This window comes from Nyctibius grandis, chromosome 10 (assembly GCF_013368605.1).
Source record: "Nyctibius grandis isolate bNycGra1 chromosome 10, bNycGra1.pri, whole genome shotgun sequence".
NCBI classification, from domain to species: domain Eukaryota; kingdom Metazoa; phylum Chordata; class Aves; order Nyctibiiformes; family Nyctibiidae; genus Nyctibius; species Nyctibius grandis.
In genome coordinates, this window is record NC_090667.1 from 19,375,210 (window position 1) to 19,393,453 (window position 18,244).

Consider the following 18,244-nt stretch of genomic DNA (forward strand, 5'->3'; position numbering starts at 1 on the left):
TTGGTAAGCCATGAGCCCCGGGGTCCCTCCTTCTCCCAGGGTCCCTGCGTCCCGCTGCAGGACCTGTGGGATCACCCCCTCCCACCCCTGCCCGTGCTGCTGGGGCTGGCAGGAGGCTCTTCCATCCCCTCCCCGATGCTGCACCCTGGGGTCAGCCCTCCCCAGGGAGCTGTGCGGCCAGGTGGGCTGGGTGGCAGGGTCCCCCATGGACAGCGGGGTCCCCAACACGCTGTGTTCCCCCAGGGCTCATCGGACGGCAGGTGGGTGCGCGCGAGAAGGAGCACATCAGAGAGGGTGAGTGAGGGCAGCGGGGAGGAGGAAGGACCCCGGCACAGAGATCTCCCCCCAGCCCAGGCGAGGGGGGCTCTGCTCCGAGCCCATCTATGGGGCAGGGGCTGCTTCTGGAGGGAGGTATTCCTGACCAGCAGCCTCCAGCCGAGCCACCTGCCCCCGGCTCCCTCCTGGCCCTGGGAACCATGGGGTGCCGTGTGCCCTGCCTCGAGGGGACACAGGGCTGTCACCTCACCTCTGCTGCTTTGTCCCCACAGTCCTTCAAGGCGCACTGGGAGATGCCAGCCCCGTGGTCTCCTCCCTCGTGACACAGACAGTCCTCATCCTTGAACTAGGAAGGCCGCGGTGGGGTTTTAAACTGCGAATCCTGAACTTAGAGCTGCTGAGGGAGGGGAGGAGGTGGCACTCGGACCCCAGCAGGGACTCTGCTCAGGCAGGGACCGCGCAGCAGCCCCAGCCCTAGGAGGCTCTGCAGGCTGGGCTGTCTTCTCCCAAAGCCTAATGGGAAAGAAGACACCTCAGCCCACAGGCTTTGTCTTTGCTGCAAAGCACCAGCTGCTCTGCTGGGCTGCGAAGCAGAGGGAAGGAGAAGCCTCAGCCAGAGCCGAAGCCGAAGTTGAAAGTGAAGCCTTCCTGCCCTCCTGCCAGGGCAAATAAATTTTTCCCCCTCCCACTGTCCCCTCGCCTGCGCTGCCTTGGGCTGATGTGGCTGAGCCTGAGAGCTGCAGAGCCACCGATGCTCTGGCTCCACCAGCACCGTCCCCTCCCCAGCAGGACGGGCAGCAGCTCTGCCTCCTGCCCCTGCCACCCATCCCCACCAGCCCTGCAACTGCTCCCACCTGGGGACATCAGAAGTCACAAGAGTGATGGTAAGAGGCCACACGGCGAAACCAAGCCCTCTGCGGAGCCATCGCCTTTGAGTAGTCTCCAAAAGGGAGACCACCCGCCAGCAGACCCTCCAGGATGCTCTGGGCACAAGCTGATGGTGATTTAGGAAGCCGCCACCCGCACTTCGTCACCGTGACGCCGCCTCGCCGGGTGCGAGAGGTCACGGGGGGGGGTGGGGGTGGGGGCCAGCGGGGGCCCCCTGCCCTCCCCAAAGCCCCCCAGCCCCGGCACCCCCGGGGCACTCGGGGCCGGCAGGGACCCGCGGCGGCGGAGCCCCGGCGCCAGGGGGCGGGCATGGAGCCGAGGGGGCGGGCAGGGGGCGGGACTCAGCGCTGAGGGGGCGGGGACAGCGCGAAGGGGCGGGGCCGCCGCGGAGTGCATGGCGTCACCAGCCGAGTGACAGCGCGGCCGGCCGCTAGGCCGCGGGGGCGGGAAGGGAAGGAGGGGCCGCAGGGGCTGGGAGGCGGGGCCGTGCCGCCCGCAGCCAATGGGCTCGGGCGGGGGGCGCGGCCTGGCCGCCCGCTGCCGTGGGGGACGGTGAGGCGGGCAGCACGTGGGGCGGCAGCATGGCGGCGGCGGGCGGCAGGAGGGCCAAGGGCCCGCGCGGGGCGGTGGGACGGCGGCGGCCGCGGGCGGCGGTGAGGGACGGGCCGGGGGTGGAGAGTGGGGGGCGAGCAGGGGCTGCCCCAGCGGGGTCGCTTCGGCGGGTGTCTCCGTGCCCGCCCCGCCCCGTTGATCGCCCCGGTGCGTCCCGTAGGTCCCGGGCGCCGAGGGGCGGCCGCGGGCGGCGGCCGGCCGGCGCGTTGACGAGGAGGTGTCCAGCGACTCCGAGCCGGAGAGGTAGGGGCTGCGCCGGGGGGGTGCCGGTGCCGGGGAGGTGCCGGTACGGGGCGGGGTGGGGGGTGTGCCGGTGGCGGTGCTCACGCGTGTCCCCGCAGCCCGAGGTTGGGGCGGCGGCGGCGGGAGGCGGCGGCGGAGGAGGAGGTGGAGGAGACGCCGCAGGAGAAGAAGCTCCGCCTGGCCAAGCTGTACCTGGAGCAGCTCCGCCAGCACGGTGAGTCCCGCCCGGCCCCCGGTGCCCCGGCGGGGCAGAGAGGGGGGCAGCCCCCGGTGCTGAGCCCGGCCCTGACGCCCCGTGTCCGCCGCAGAGGAAGAGCAGGCGGCTGCAGAGGAGGAGGAGACCGAGCCGGCGGATCTCATCGGCGACCGGCTGAAGGAGGACGTGGTGAGCAGGGAACGGGCGCGTCCCCTCGGTCCCGGCGGCGGCGGCGAGCTCTGCCCCCCTCCCGGGGGCCGGGGCCGCCTCCCCTGAGCCCCCCGCTTCTTCCCCAGCTCGAGCAGAAGGGCCGCCTGCAGCGCCCGGTCGCCAAAGACGTAAGTGCCCAGCGCTGGGGGTGCCGGGGGGCTGCTGGACTGTAAGTGCCGGCTTTGGGGGACACTCGGGCATGGCCACTGCCAGCACCCCGGCTTGCCATGCCGGCTACAGGACCAGGGCCCTCCTCGTGCCCGGGCTGCCGGCTGCTGGCACCCTGGAGAAGGGAGGGCACCGTGCCTGGGGAAGGGGCCGGGGCGGCCCAGCTCACATCCCGCTCTCCCTGCAGGTGCAGCTGCCGGATCCGGCCAGCATCCGCGTGCTGCGGGGACACCAGCTGCCCGTCACCTGCCTGGTCATCTCTCCAGATGACAGGTTCATCTTTTCCGCTTCCAAGGACGGCTCCCTTATCAAATGCAAGTGTTCCCTTAGGGCCGCGACTGGCTCTTCTTCCCCCAGCCTGAACCCTGTGGGGACCCCGCAGCCCCGTGGCTGCCTCTGGGGGTGGCTTGGCCCCCAGCCCCTCCGGGGACGTGCACGTTCATCGTTTTGGGCTCTGCGGGAGGCTCATTGGTGCTTTCCAGAGTGCTGGGAGGCTCTGGGGGGTGACAGTGCTGCTTTTCCCATAGGGGAGGTGGAGAGCGGGAAGAGGCTGTGTGTGGTGCCCGGGGGCAAGAAGGGCACCGAGGAGCGGCACATGGGGCACGCGTCCCAGGTCCTCTGCATGGCCATCTCGTCGGATGGCAAGTACCTGGTACGGGAGAGAGAGGGCTGGTGCCACCATGTGGGGCAGAGAGGTGGTGGTGGGGAGTGCATCTGCTCTTGGGGTTCTGGGGGCCAGTGTCTCGTGCCCAGATGTACCTTGCTGGGTTAAAGCAGCCCTTACCTCCACCGGAGTCAAGAATGGGGACCTGGGACAAGGCACATGGGGTGGGAGTAGAGGCTGGGGTGGGCCAGGGGTCCCCAAGGGACAGGTCTTGGACATCCCCTGCTGTCTGCCAGGCCACGGGAGACAGGAATAAGCTGATCATGATCTGGGACGCAGCCACCTGCAAGCGCCTGCACATCTTCACCGGGCACCACGACGCCGTCTCGGTGAGTCAGGGGAATCGGCCACGACGCCTGCGGGGCCGGGCAGCCGCGTCCTCCCCGGAGCCCCTCACTGCTGTACCCCTGTCCGTCCATCTGTCCGCAGGGTCTGTCCTTCCGGAAGGGCACGCACCAGCTGTACAGTGCATCCCACGACCGCTGCGTCAAAGTCTGGAACGTGGCAGAGAACGCATACATGGAGACCCTGTAAGACCCTGGGGGGACACCCTGCTGCCCCCGCCTCGCCCGGGGGGAGGTGATGCAGCGGAGGGCCATGCTCGACGCAGCTCTTTACCATCTCCCCCTCCAGGTACGGACACCAGGATGTCATCACTGGGCTGGACAGCCTGAGCCGGGAGTGCTGTGTGACAGCGGGGGGACGGGACGGCACCGTGCGGCTCTGGAAGATCCCAGAGGAGTCACAGCTCGTGTTTTATGGGCACCAGTAGGTCTGGGGTGGGAGAGCGGATTGCAGGCAGGCGGGTCCAGCTGGGGCAGCGGTGTGGGGATGCCAAGCATCACCCGGAGCCTGTCAGCACTCTGGGGATGCTAATGCCTCAGCGAGCCGTAAATAGGATCCCAAAGCACGCTCGTAACTGATGGTAGGTGCCCCTTCTCTTTGTAGGGGCTCCATTGACTGTATCCAGCTCATCAATGAGGAGCACATGGTGTCGGGCGCCGATGACGGGTGAGCACGGGGGCCGGGCCAGGGCCTGGGGTGGGCAAGCAGTGCCCCCCTCACCCCTCCCCTCCCTGGCAGGTCTGTGGCCCTGTGGGGACTGACGAAGAAGAAGCCGCTGGTGCTGGCCCGGCAGGCGCATGGCATGCAGGACGCCCAGGGCCTGCAGCAGCCGTACTGGATCTCGGCGGTGGCCGCCCTGCGCAACAGTGACCTTCTGGCTACAGGTGTGTGACAGCCGCTTTGGGGCACGGGTTTGGGGGTGCACAGGGGGATGTCCTGTTCCCTTTGCCGGGTCGGGGTGCATGGCAGTCTCCTCTCGCTGTCCCAGGCTCCCATAGTGCCAGCGTGAAGCTCTGGAAGTGTGGTGAGGGATTTCGGAAGCTGGAGCCCCTCTGGGACATCCCTGTGGTATGGATGGGGAGGGTGGGGATGCTGGAGCTGGGCTGGGGGGGTCTCTTGGTGGGGGTTCCCGCAGCCCCTCACCTTGCCCTCTCCCTTCCAGGTGGGTTTTGTCAACAGCCTCAAGTTCTCAGCAGCTGGTGACTTCCTTGTGGCCGGTGTCGGGCAGGAGCACCGGTACCGTCCCCCCTCCCCAGTGCTGCTTGGCGGTGCAGCCCCCCTCCTCTGGGGCTCGGCAGAGGGTGACCCCGGTCTTTCTCATCTACAGGCTCGGCCGGTGGTGGAGAGTTAAAGAAGCCAAAAACAGCATCTGCATCATCCCCCTGCAGCGGAGCACCGCAGCCCCCAGCCCCAATGCCTCCGACAGCTCCTAGCCCCCTGCCCCCAGAGCCGCTGGAGCCCGGTTATTAAACCCCCATCCCTGGAGCTGCACCCCCCCTCCTTCGTGCAGCCCCCCTCCCGGGGCTGGCAAGACAGGAGTGGGGGGTGTTGCGTGGCCCCCTGACCGTGCTGTCCCCCATGTCATGACGTGGCTTTGCCCTCTGCGAGGGTCTGCCCCCTTCCCTCAGGTTCCGCTACACCCGAGCTCTGGAAGAGTCTGTTTTAAAAAAACAAAACAAAACCAAACCACTTTATTTACATAAATTATAAAAAAAAATCACACTCTTGCTCACAGGAACAATCTACTCTTAAAAACTTGGGCTCAAAGACCTGTGTCCCGTTGGTCGTGCTCAGCCCCCGCCGGACCCCCCCCGGGCTCTGCAGGGGCTGGGGGGGCAGCAGGCGTTCACCCCCGCTTCTGCCCTGTCTCTCACACCGGGGTGAGAAGCACAGCAAGGGGAGGGACGGAGGGGGCTTGGGCTCAGCCCCACGGCGCTTGGCAGCTTCCCCGGGGCCGAAAATGAGGAGGAAAAAGTGAAACTGCAAAGGGCAACGGGGAGAGGGGGCGGGGGGCACGGCTTGGCCCAGGGGGGCACGGGAAAGGCCCCACACCAGGAAAGGGGGGTGGGCGGTGGGGTGAGGGCAGCGGGTGGGTGACACGGCGAGGGCAGCGTGTGCTGGCACAGGGCTGAGCGAGGAGGGAGCGGGAGGTGCGGCGTGGCTGGGGCAAGCAAAGCACAACGTGGTGCGTCTCGGCAAGAGGGGGTCGGGTTGTGCCCCCCGGCTTGGTGCGAGGGCCAGGGGCTGCGCGCTACAGCTGAGTGCAGGGGATGGGGGGGACATTCGTGATGGCTCGGGGCAGGGGCTGGAGGGACAGTCACCATGGCTCAGTGCAGCAGGTGATGAGGGGGGGTTGATGTGCACTTCAGCTCAGTGCAAGGGACTTGGACCACGGCTCGGTGCAAGGAACAGGGGGACACGTACCAGGGCTCAGTGCAGGGGGTGGGGGAATGTGCACAACGGCTCGGTGCAGGTGACACGGGGATGTGCACCACAGCTTGGTGCAAGAGATGGAGGGGAGATGCACCGTGGCTCAGTGCGGGTGATGAGGGCACCGTGCACCGCGGCTCAGTGCGAGGGATTGGGGTTGTTCACCATGGCTTGGTGCAGGGGCGGGGGGGGATGTTCACCATGGGTCCGTGCAGGGACTGGGGGGGATGTTCACCATGGCTCGGTGCAGGGGCGGGGGGGGATGTTCACCATGGCTCGGTGCAGGGGCGGGGGGGGATGTTCACCATGGCTCGGTGCAGGGGCGGGGGGATCATGCGCCAGGGCTCAGTGCAGGGGACAAGGGCTGTGTAACGTGGCTCAGTGCAAGGGAAGGGTGACACATACCATGACGCAGCGCATGGGACATGTAGCTCGTGCTGGGGCCAGGGCTGAACCTCCCAGCTGCCTCTGGCCCCCGAGCGGGCTGTGCCACGGGCGCTGCTCTCCCTGGGGAGAGAGCCGGGGTGCGGTGCGGTCATGGGCAGGAGCGGCAGCACCATGGCCTGGTCCCCCTGTCCTTCACAAGGATGACGTCGTGGAGTCCACCACCTCCCGGCCGTTGCACACCGTGGGCACGTACTGCGAAGCCGAGCCTGGCTGGGAAGGCAGCAGTCAGGGCCCGGCTGGGGTCTGGCAGCCCCAGCACCCCCAGGGCATCCCACTGCGGTGGGCGATGGGTGCCCAGGGAGCTGCACCCCCCCTGGCGCTGGGGTGGAGGGTGCCCAGGGTGGCCATGTGCCCCCAGGGTGATGATGGGTCCCCAGGAGTGGTACCCCCCCCAGCAGACCGTGCTGCAGCCTTGGGGCTCGCAGCCATGGGAGATGGGGAAATGAGGGATTGGGATAGAGCCAGGGCTGAGTAATAGGGCACACAGGATCGTCTATCCCCCTGTTCCAGCCATGCCCTACCCCGCACCCCAGTTTCCTTCAGGGACCCGTGCTGGGGTGCCCCCATCTCCCTGCCAGGAAGGAGGTGCTGCCGCCCCCCCCAGCCCTTCCCCAGCCCCCTGCACTCACCCTGGGACTGGCTGGAGCTGGCGGCCGCCACACTGAACCGAGCAGTGCCCACGCGGTGGCTGGCCACGTTCTTCTGGGGCTGGAAGAGTATGATGTGGAGCTTGGGGGTGAAGAGGCAGCCAAGGACCACGGTGCCGCTGAGGCTCACTGAGATGCACATGGTGGTGGTCTGGACCTGGAGACAGGGGTGGGCGTCAGGTGTTCCTGCCACCAGCCCTCTGCCCCGAGCGGGGCAGGATGAAGCCCTTGCTCTGGCACCGGCAAGTCCCCACCGGGCAGAGGCTGCTGCCTGCACCCCACAGGCATGTCTCACCCCACACCAGGTCCCTCCATCAGGGTTGACCCGCTGGAGACCCACAGACAGAGGATGGGCACTGCCCTGATGGGGATATGCTGCTCCTGCAAAGGGGGTGCACCCTGAGCAGCACCCCCACCCAGTCTCGCCAACAGCCCTCACCCCAGTGCCCGCTTCCACCAGGGGATGTGTCCTCTCCAGAAGCCCCCAACTGCAGCCAACCCCCACAACAGTCCTCCAGGCCAGTCAAGAACGTGGCTGGACACCCTGTTGGGGGGGTGCGCCCCATGCTCCCCCATCAGTGGCACTGCTCGTCTCCCCAGGGACCAGGCTGGCCCTGGGGTTGGCATTCATGTCTGGGGCGGGCGGGCGAGTGTCTTGTGCCTTCATGTTGCAAGGCTGAAGGATGGCAATCACTCCTCTGTGGCCACGTCGGAGCGGGGTGGTCACTGGAGGTCTCAGGGACATTTCCCATCCTCACCCTAGCAGTCTGCCAAGGGCGGGGGGGTGGGTGGGTGTGGTGTCTTCTCCCCAGGACTCATTGCCCCATCAGCCACAGCCCTTCAGCCACACTTCACCCGGTAACGAACACCCCAGTGCAGAGGGGACCATCACCAGGTCCATGGCTGAAGTCCCTTCCCCAGGCCCATGCATCTCCTAGACACAAATCCCACAGGGCCCAAATCACCAGGACTGCTCAGGTCAAGCCCTGTCAGAGCCACCCCGCAAACTCAGGGTCTTACTCGGTAGTCGCTGGAGGTCACGTAGAAGATGGGCAGGAAGGCCAGCCAGATGATGCAGGTCGTGTACATGGTGAACCCGATGAACTTGGCCTCATTGAAGTTTTCAGGGCACTTCCGTGTCTTGAAGGCATAGACCGTGCAGAGGACAATCAAGAGGACATTGTAGGTGAGCGAAATGAGCATGTTGGAGTCACGGTTGTTGCACTTGAGGGTGACAATGTACCTCTTGTCAGGCTCGGTCTCCTTGCCTGTGCCGGGGGTCTCCACCAGCAGCCAGATGATGACAATGATCAGCTGGCAAGAGATGAGGGCCATGCAGATGACCACCTGCGATGTGGGGCTTATGAACCGAGGGCGCTGGACCCCCTCCTTCACCCCGCTGAAGATCCTGGCGATGCGATTCGTCTTGGTCAGGAGGGCCGAATAGCAGACGGCGAAGGACGTGCCCAGCCCCAGACGCCGGAGCGTGCACACCTCGGTGGAAGGCTTCGCGATGAAGATGAAGGTCATGCTGTAGCACATGAGGACCCCGGTCAGGAGAATGTAGCAGAGCTCCCGGCCAGAGGCCTTCACGATGGGGGTGTCATTGTTCTTCATGAAGACTCCAAAAACAAAGAGGGTGGAGATAAAACCCAGGCAAGAGATAGTGACGGGACCAATGGCCCAGACATCTTTCCAGCGGATGTACTCTTGGGGCAACTCGTAGCAGCCATTCAGGGTCTCATTGGGCCAGTAACCGAGACCGCAGTCCATGCAGGTGAACTCATCCAGCAAATACTCGTAGGGTTGGCAGGGGATGCAGATCCAGCAGCATATGTCTCCGGGCTGCATGCTCTTTATCTCATTCTTCTTGCAGGGGTCGCTGCACTGGGACACAGGGATGAAGGTCTCGGCCCACGGGATGAGGCTGGTGTTGAGGATGAGCCCCTCAGCCCAGTAGCCCACCTTCTGATACCGATAGCGCCCGTCCATGTGGTGGTAGTTGAAGATGTTGTAGCGCCCAATCCCATCGCCGTAGCGGTCAAACCGAACGACGCTCTTGGTGTCTGCTGGCCTGAACGGAGCTGAAGGGAGAAGAAGGGGAGATGATGATGACTGCTGTGGGGCAGGAGAGCGCTCGCTCCTGGCGTGGAGGCAAGGCTCCTTCAAAGGGTCACATCCCACCCTAGTCACAGGCAAATGTCCAACCTGGTCCCTGCCTTTACTGTCCTAACTGCTGCCTATGCCCACGTTAGGAGCAGGAAAGCAATGGTGGAGAACTATCTCCTCATGTGCCTAAGAGCTCAGCAGTCCCAGCCAGCTCTGCAGGGGCAAAGTGGTGGGATTTTGCAGCCTCCATGGCTCTTGGTGGCACCTAGGTAGCCAGACTCAGCCCAAGCCACAGAGGACATGCTTTTAATTCACCCCAAATGATGTGGGTCCTTGATCAAGAGTATCCCTCCAATTTAATTCCTGAAATGTGAATAAATCACAACGCTTGCAAGTGAGATCTCCAATGACCCATGTTCTTGGAGGGTCCCTTGTGAGGCTGGTCCCACCCAGCTCTAGCAGGATAGAGTTGGACAGAAGGCCTGGATTGGCTGCCAAGGGCAATGGTGGGCTGTTGGCATCCTGGGACAAACACCGCCCACAGCACAGGGGCCCCAGGTTTGGGCAAGCTGGAGGAATTGGGTCAAATTTGTGTCTCGTTCCTCTTCCCTGCCCCCCCACCCATCTCTTTCCAGTTAGGCATCCAAACCCCATTTCCATCTCTGGACTCACCATCAAAATTAACATTGAGCATAAAGTCCTTGTAGAACCTCTTGCCATTGACAGGCTTCATGGCGTCGCAGAGCTTGGTGGCGTCGGGGCACAGCGCCTGGTGCATGTTGTGCAGAGAGTGAGCCATGGCATAGACCGCATTGACCACGAACGTGATCTTGGACTCTGGCTCAAACTTGCCTGTCTTGAGGGAGTACCGGCTGCAGTCCTGAGTGTGGAAGCTGCACTTGAACTTCTGCTCCCAAAACTCCCGAAACCAGGGATTTCGGCTGTTGTTGTAGGGGTTGAGGTTACGGAAGTAGGCAGCAAACTCCTTAATGGGGTAGGCTGCCAGCTCAATGGTGATCGCTCCCTCCGCCACCGCTTCGCTCCCAGCCACCACGCTCTCCAGGGCTCCCCACCCATCACTGGCCACCCACATGAAGGACACGTTGGCTCTCTGGGCAGCTGCCAGCAGTTCCCGGGCATCTTCACTTCGGGTGAACAGCACGACCACTTTGGCGTTGGGCTTCTGCAGCAGAGCCCGGACCACCCCATCGTAGGTCTTCTTGTTCATGGAGCGCCCCACCTTCTCCGAGGTGGCGATGCAGATGTTGCGCATGCGGGCTTCTTGCTCAAAGGCCTCAATCCCCGTCTCCCCATAGTCACCCTCCGAGGCCACAGTGGAGACGTAGGTCCAGTTGAAGAAGCGGAGGATCTCTGCCATGGCTTTGGCTTGGTAGAAGTCTGGTGGGACGGTGCGGGCAAAGTAGTCGTAGCGGGACTTGTCACTGAGCTTGGCGCTGGTGGAAGCATAGCTGATCTGCGGGATCTGGAAGAGCCGCAGCAGGTTGGCCACCTGCGTGGAGGAGGAGACATGAGCGCCCAAAGATGGGACCCAGCGAGGGACGTTCCCACCGGAGGACCCCTGCCCAACACCAAGTGTTGCACGGTGGGGCGCAGCCACTCCCAAGCACAACCATGGGGCTGATGAGCAAGCCCCCCACCCAGGGGGTCCCGGCTGGCAGATGGATGGACAGCACATTCACATGGTTGCCTGAGCCCTCAGACTTGCTCATTTCTTCTATTTTTTTTTTTCAATGTTTATGCACTCCCCTCTGAAATTTGGGGCTGGGGGCAGGTAAATGGATTTGTGGCAAAAGCAGAAACTCCCCCATGGGCAACCTGTGGGAGATGCTCATGGACAAGGAGAAAGACGGGGTGCCTGCAGCTCCATGGCGTGAGAGGAAGGGGCTCTGGGGGCCGGGGCAGAGCCCCCCACCCAGCCCGGGGTGGTTGCAGAGCTGGGCCTGGGGACCAGCACCTGCGCATCCCGCATCGGGAGCCCCAGCAGGACCGGCACCTTCCAGCCACTCGGCAGAAGCTCTCGTTAGCTTCAAAGGGGAAAAAGCCCCACTAATGAGGCTGTTAAAAACCCAGGCTCTGGGGGCCGGGGAGCCTGCCCACATCTCACTGCTCCGCAGGCGAGAGACGCGGCTTAATTAACGTGGACAAACGTTCTCGATGACAAAGTCCCCAAACGGCAAGAAGGCCCCGAGCGCAGCAATGCCGCTGCCCGCCTGTGCCGCACAGCGGGAGCTGCCGGCCGGCCGTGCTGCCCCGGTGCCACTCGTGCTCCCCAGCACGGGCTGCCTGCCCGGGGTCGGGACGGTGCCCCTGGCTGTGGCGACACGTGGGGTCCTCCAGCAAGAGAAGGGACAAGCGCCCGCGTGGGCTGAACCAGGTGCTGCCTCCATCACCCACCCTGGCTTCCTGGACCCCATGGCTGGGGGGATGCAGGGACCCAGGGACCAGCAGGTGAGGTTCAACACGCCCCGGGGACTCGTCATATCTTAGCGAGGTCACACCATCCAGACCTGCTGGTGGCAGTGAGGGACGCGGCAGCGTGGTGGCACCGAGGACAGCGTGGACCTGAGCATCGAGATCGTCCTGGGCTGAGGAGCTGCGCTCGCCGCCATGACCCCAGGCGGGGAATAAACCCCCGTCCCTGCGTGGGACGGATCAACCAGCTCGGCTCCCATGGCTCATGGCGGGTGGGGGGCTCCCCGCAGTCCCCAAGGGGACCCCGGCCACCATCAGGGCTGCAGCCCCGCCATGGTAGCAGAGAAATGGCTCTCCCAGGGGCCAGGCTGGCATTCCCCCCCCATGGTGGAAAGGGGCATGGTGTCACCAGGAGGGACGCAAGAGTATCCCTGTGCCGCACCAGCAGTGGCATCGCACCCCTGCCGCCGGGTTTTACCACCCCCCGCCAGCCCCATCTGAGCCCCTCTCGTGGGGGGTACCTGGATGGAAACGTCGCTGTAGGAGCCCCCGATGACGCCGGTGATGGCAGTGGGCACGTCATCGTGCACGGCGTAGGAGCCGTCGGGGCAGATGTGCTCGGAGCCGTCCACCCTGGTGAGGGAGGCGCGGACGAAGTCGAGGGACTGCTCGAGGGCGTAGGTGTCCTTGGAGCAGGTGTCGAGGATGTGGGCGCCCAGCTTCACCCCGGGCAGGATGCTCCCGTCCTTGTTGATCTCGTCCAGGGCGAAGAGCATGGCCTCCAGGCGCTGGATGCCCCGGTGCTCGTTGATCTTGCCGCAGTCTTCGCTCCCAGCTCCTTTCTCGTGGACGGGGAAGAGGCCCCCGATCACCAGGTCCCCGTCCATGCTGATCTCCTTCTTGCCAGCCATGCCGTGCCCAGCAGCCAGGCAGGTGGCCAGGTGCATCAGCCACAGCCAGGCGGCCAAGGGCACCGCCATGGGGTGAGCTGGCGCCGGACAAGGGACTTGTGCCGCCCCGTGTCACCCGCTGTCACCCGTCAAGGCGAGGGCGGGCAGTCCCCGGGCATTGGGTCGGTCGTGCTGCCCTGGCAGAGCCCTCGGCACCTGGAAAAGCAAAGAGAAAAGCCGCTGGGTCTGCGGGCAGTGAGGCGAGCCGGAGAGTGTCCCCACGGGCAGCGCCGGTGCTTCCTGGGTGAGCAAGGGCATGAGCTTGCCTGTGCCCCCACCTGGGGTGCCCGTAGGAAGGAGCCCCCCCGCAGAAAGGCGAGCTGAGCAGATGTGGCAGCTCCAGCAGTGACCTGGGACCACCAGGATGCCAGCAAGTGACATGGATGCTGGGAGACAAACAGGGCGCAGGGTCTGGTCCCCCCACAGCGCTCCCCGGGATGCACCGGCACGGGTGGGGGGTGCAGAGCTGGCTCCTGGGGCAGCACTGGGCAGAGCAGCCTACCAGGGGGGCAGCTTGCTGGCCCCTAAAATATCCATGAGGTGGGGAAAGGAGCCAGGGAGCTCACCCGCGGGCAGGGACGGCACCAGAGCAGGGAGCCGGGGCTGGGCTGGCAGAGCCAACGCCAGCTCGGAGCTGACCCCCCGGCCCAGGCAGCGGCACCGGGTGTGCCAACGGCTCCCGACCTCCAGCCAAGAGCACTGCCAAAGGCAGCCGGCCGTGAGACCGCTGTGCCCGCAGCACCCAGCCACCGCCGTATTTAATCCCCATCTCACAGCCCCCGGAGCCCACCCACCCTGCCGCTGCCCCCGGCACCGCCTGTGGCACCGGGGACGGAGCAGGGACACGCCACCTGCTTTATCCTCCCGCAGCGACGCGTGGGGCAGGCTCCGGCAGCCGCGGTGCTTCAGAGCCTGTTCTCTCACCACCGCCCCTTCCTTCCCCGTATACTAAATTCAGAGATTTCAGTAAAAGTAAGAGCCAGGTTTGCTGACTCCCTCTGCAGAAAGCACGGAGGCGCGGGGGAATCAAAGGCTTTTGCAGCAGACAGGCCTGTTTTTGGCAGGAGATGCAGTCCCTTCGGAGATGGGTTGTCGTTTCCCAAACCACGGGAGAGATTTGTTTCCCATTTGAAGCCGACTGCTGAAATCCCACAGGGCCGGCGTTTCAGGGGCCATGGGAGAAGGAGAACCCCTGATAGCCCAGAAACCTCAGGCTGCTCCAGCACGGGAACCTGCCGCTACCACGGCACAACCCAAAGAGCAGGGTGCTCGTGAGGGCACACAGGGTGGGAGGGCGATGCCAGAGGGTGCTGGCCCCCCCTGCAGCCCCCCCGCAGCCGGAACCAAGGCCACTGTCCCCGAGCAGGAGCAGGGCACCCCTTGATGCCCCCTCGATGCCCCCAGGCAGGCCATGTCCGTGGCAAGCAGCCGGAGCTTGTGGCAATGCCCAGGGGCATGCGGGCAGCAGTGTGACACAGGGCATAATGGGGTGGGGTGCGTGCGGACCTCCTCCTCCATGCCCCAAAGTGCCTGTGCCTGGGTGCTGCTTGCCTGCAACGAGCCCCCAGCCGCCCCGGGGCATCTTCTACCTGACCCTGCAACGTGAAGGAGTTTGGGGAAGAGGCCGAGGAAGGGTCCCTGCCTTATTTCAGGCAGTGAATGCTTCTGAGGGACCCAGGGTTTCCTCAAGCAGGAAAGAGGCCGCAGGCACATGGATTATTGATGGAGCCCATCGGCAGCAGGCTGAGCCCGGCACGGGGGTCCAGCAGCACCGGGAGCCCGGCTCCTTGGGATCCGGCTCTTCTGGGGACCCACCAGATGAAGGGCACCTTCAGGCAGAGCTCTCCTGAAAGGGCAAACCATCACCCACCCTGCAGTGAGCCCCAGGGGACACCAAGAGCAGGGCTGCGGCCATCCCCACAGCTGCTCAGCTGGGTTGGCATGCTGCCGGGAGGGAGGACAGCCCCACGGGAACATCTGGGGAACATCTGGGAAAGTGAAGGACCTGGCAGGGCAGAGCCAAATCCAGCCTGACGGCCGTGGTGCAGCAGGAAGGCTCCTGCTGGCAGCCTCCCCTGCCAAAAGCATCGGTGAGTAGGACGGGCGAGAACGTACCGTTGCTCCTACGTGCCCCGAGCGCTTCCCATCCACCCCCTGCCAGGAGACCTGACCCTCTGACACCAGCACCCTTAGGGGTGGCATGGGGTGGGTGCGAGGGCAGCCATGCTGGGAGGGCACAGGGTGAGCCTGGCTTGCACAAGCCGCCATCGTCATCTGCCCCGGGCGTCCCCGGAGGTCCCACTGCCACCGAGCTCTGCCGGGATTCCCACACCTCCGTTCTGCCCCATGGCCTGCGAGCCCCAGTGCCCCGTGGGGCCAAAGCACCTTCCCCGGGTGCTCGCCCCATCACCCCCCACCAGCGCGGCCATTCGGCTGCTCTTGCCCAGCCTGGTGGGAGCGCAGGGGGTCAGGGAGGCGAAGGTGAAGGCGAGAGGAGCTGGCACAGCCCCGGCCTGCGTGCCCCAGCAGTGAGGAGGGAGAGGAGGAGGGTGCCTGCCCCACCGCAACCCCCCGAGGGGCTGGGGTCACCCGCTTGGCCGGTGCGCCCCAAGTCCCACCCCAGACCCGCCCTGCGGGCTGCCTGTCCCGGCCCCCCCCCAAAGCCACTGTCTCCGGCCGGGGACAGCCGGAGCAGGAACCCGGGGGGGGGCAGCCGGGCCGGGGGGGGCTGTCCCCGCCGTGCCGGGCGGTCACCCCGCTCCCCCGCCCCGGTGACGGTGGGCAGCCCCTGCCCGGGGCCGGGGAACTGCAGCGGCGGGGTCCCGCTGGGTGCCCGCTGCGGAGCTCGGCGCTGCCGGGGCACCGGGGGGATGGGGACCCCCCCGAGCCCTTCTCCCGGAGCCCCGCGCCCCGGCGTCCTGCACCGGGCAGGGGAGAGCCCGCGGGACCGGCCCCGGTGCCCCTCCGCCCCGCACGCACACCCGGCCCAGCCGGTGCCGGTGCCCGGGCTCGGCTCCCCTCCCGCAGCCCCGGCAGCACCGGTTCCGGGCACCGGCCGCCGAGCCCCGCCGTGCCGCGACCCCGACGGCTGCGGGGCATCGCCGGTGCCCGCTCCCCGCCGCCGCCGCGGGCACCGGGGCTCTGGGGACGCCGGGGCGCCGCCGGGGCACGGCGCGACCCGAGGCCACGGGGACGGGCGCGGCCGGGAGCGCCGGGGTGGGACCGCAGCCCTTACCTGGGCCCGGCGGGCTGCGCCGGGAGCCGGTGCAGGTGCAGCGGCTGCCTCGGAGCTGCGGCTGCCGCCGCCTCCCGCCGCCGCCTCTGACACTCCGCCAGCCCAGCCCCGCGGAGCCGCCTCCGCCCCCCGCCCGGCCCGGCCGGCCCCGGCCCCCGCCCCGGCCCCTGCCCGCCGGGCACCGGCACCCCCGGGGCCGCCCCGCCTGCCCCCCGCCCGCTCCCGGCACCGCCGCGCCGGGCACCGGCAGGGCCGGAGGCTGGCAGGGCTTGGGCTAAGCCGGGGGGACACGGCCGGACCCAGGCAGGGCACGACCAGAGAAGCCAGGGCAGAGGCAGGACACGGCCAGGGAAGGCAGGACTGAGGCAGGACACAGCCAGATGCAGGCAAGGGATGGCCAGACCCAGGCTGGGCAGAGGCAGGACACGGCCAGAGCAGGCAGGACCGGATCCTCGGGCAGACCGGGCAGGGCACAGCTCGGTGCCTGCTCCCCCAGCCCCAGAGCCCCCCGTCTCAGTCCCAGCCCAGTGAGAGGGGTCACAGCCCCAGCTCCAGAGCCACAACCTGGTGTCCCTGGGGTCGTTGCCCCCCTACCTGGCACAGCCCCCCACCCAGCCTGCCCCCTGCTCCCCAAGCCCTTGGGGGGCACCTGGGAGCCCAGCATCACCCGCTGACCCCTGCGCTCCACGCAGCCCCGGCACTCACCGTCGGCCCAAGCACCAAGCCAGGGGAAGGCTTCGGACGATGCTCCCTGAGCTGCTGCCTCCGAAGGCAGAGGCAGTGGCTGGATTCTGTGTTCCAGGTCTCCACCGCTTGCCCAAGCCCTTTCCGGACCCATTTGGCCGCCCAGGATCCCACAGTGCTGCATCCCCATCGGTCCCACGCTGGCAGCCCAGCTGTCCTGGAGAGTTCCGTGACTCAGGGACAAGAAAGGGACAGGGGATGACAGGCATGGGCAGGAGCCAGGGGTGCACCCCAAGTGACCACCGCCCTGTGCCTCAGTTTCCCCACTGCCAGCTGCAGCCTGCGGGTTAGGGCGCTGCAGCAAGAGTCAGACCCGCTCTGTCCCCCACTCTGCCCAGCAGTCCTGATTTCGGGGGTATAACCCTCCCCCTGCGGTCCCACGGCACCAGGACCCCAGACCCCACTGGCCTGTCTCCTTTCAAGACTGTTAGCACAGAGCAGGCCAGCAGGGAGAGGAGGGTGCCTGGGCTGGGGGACCTTGCCAGAGCTGGCTGGGGGGGACAGAGAGCCAGGGGGGCTGGAGACGTGCGTGTGGAAGGATGCTGGCACCGCCAAGGTCCTGCTCCCCCCCGGCAGACAGGACCTGGCACCAGCCTCACACGCACCCGGCACCGGCCACATCCTCCCGGCTGCTGCTTCGGCGCTGCTGACAGCAGAAGGGTGATGGCAAAGCTCCCCCAGCCCCCATCTTCGGTGGGGTTAGGGGACAAGCGGTGTTAGGATCCGCTGCCTGGCTCCAACCCCCCAGAGCCTCAGCCAGGCATAAATATTTCAGGGGGCTTGGCAGTTTTGTAATAACCGGCAACAAAGATAAACACCGGGAAGAGCAATATTTTTCCATGTGGGCTGGAGGAGTTAAATATTTTATCACTCAGAGCACAAAATTTTTATGAACAATCTCATGTCAATCACTAGCTGAGGACTAATCATGACCTTTCGAAGCCAGGGAGGACACGTCCCCACCACGGAGGGACAGCCAGGCCTCCCCTGCCTCTTGCATCCCCATCCCAAGCCACGGTTTTGGGCCACCACATCTGACTGCTGGGGAACAAGCCCTGGGCTGCCGGAGGCACCGGGGGCACCGGGGCAGGGCAGGGGCTGAGCTCTGCCAGTGGGGCAAGGTGCTCCGGCACCCAGCACTGCCCCGGGGCACCGTGGCGGTGGTGTCCAGGCTTCTCCCTCGTCCCCAGCTGGGGCACGGGGAACTGGGACCAGTATGGGCAGCCCTCTCTGCCTGCACCCTGCGGCTGTGGGAGCAGGCAGATGGGACACTGGGGAGGCACTGCACAGGCAGGCTGGTCCCCCCTGCCACATGAGGAGCACAGTGGTGCCAGGCCCACCAGCAGCCCACAGACCTGCCTTTACTGGTTTTACTTTCAGCAGGTTCCCAAGGGGAGCAGGGACGCCACCTCCCTCCAGCCCAGCTTGGCACAGCGGCTGGGACTCTTGCCCGCTCCCCTGCAGCTTGCAGAAGCCAGGGATGGTCACCATGGCCCCGCCGGGTTGCCCGGGCAGGGAGCACGGGCGAGCAGCGGGGATGCAGAGCCCTCGGGCAGCTCCCTGGCTCCGTGAGGGGCTGCGGGGGGCAGCCCACCGCAGGACGGCGCGATGGGCCAAGAGGCAGTCAGCAATGCCACCGGCCACCAG

The 18,244-nt window shown here is 66.3% G+C and overlaps 2 protein-coding genes across 2 annotated transcripts; one reads left to right on the plus strand and one right to left on the minus strand.

Annotated features, from left to right (window-relative positions):
* Positions 1–1,745: 1,745 nt before the first annotated feature.
* Positions 1,746–5,325, plus strand: RRP9 (ribosomal RNA processing 9, U3 small nucleolar RNA binding protein). Its single transcript, XM_068409397.1, has 15 exons — positions 1,746–1,817; positions 1,937–2,019; positions 2,118–2,233; positions 2,328–2,404; positions 2,512–2,553; positions 2,781–2,907; positions 3,121–3,245; positions 3,494–3,586; positions 3,687–3,787; positions 3,891–4,025; positions 4,206–4,268; positions 4,341–4,486; positions 4,591–4,670; positions 4,765–4,838; positions 4,930–5,325. The coding sequence occupies exons 1-15, from the start codon at positions 1,746–1,748 to the stop codon at positions 5,033–5,035; spliced, it is 1,440 nt and encodes a 479-aa protein (XP_068265498.1). The 3' UTR covers positions 5,036–5,325.
* Positions 5,326–6,611: 1,286 nt separating this feature from the next.
* On the minus strand, positions 6,612–12,648 carry GRM2 (glutamate metabotropic receptor 2). The gene is made up of 5 exons (XM_068408549.1): positions 12,190–12,648; positions 9,908–10,745; positions 8,147–9,210; positions 7,109–7,283; positions 6,612–6,685 (listed from the first exon to the last, which is right to left on the minus strand). Exons 1-5 carry the CDS (start codon positions 12,646–12,648, stop codon positions 6,612–6,614), a joined length of 2,610 nt encoding a protein of 869 aa, XP_068264650.1.
* Positions 12,649–18,244: the final 5,596 nt, after the last annotated feature.

Coding starts and splice junctions, on each gene's coding strand:
- RRP9 (XM_068409397.1), top strand. CDS start 1,746: ATGGCGGCGGCGGGCGGCAGGAGGGCCAAGGGCCCGCGCGGGGCGGTG. Junction 3,788..3,890: donor AACGCATACATGGAGACCCT/GTAAGACCCTGG, acceptor CTCCCCCTCCAG/GTACGGACACCAGGATGTCA. Junction 4,839..4,929: donor GGTGTCGGGCAGGAGCACCG/GTACCGTCCCCC, acceptor TCTCATCTACAG/GCTCGGCCGGTGGTGGAGAG.
- GRM2 (XM_068408549.1), bottom strand. CDS start 12,648: ATGGCGGTGCCCTTGGCCGCCTGGCTGTGGCTGATGCACCTGGCCACC. Junction 9,211..9,907: donor GCTCAATGTTAATTTTGATG/GTGAGTCCAGAG, acceptor TTCTCCCTTCAG/CTCCGTTCAGGCCAGCAGAC. Junction 7,284..8,146: donor TGACCTCCAGCGACTACCGA/GTAAGACCCTGA, acceptor CCCTGTCTCCAG/GTCCAGACCACCACCATGTG.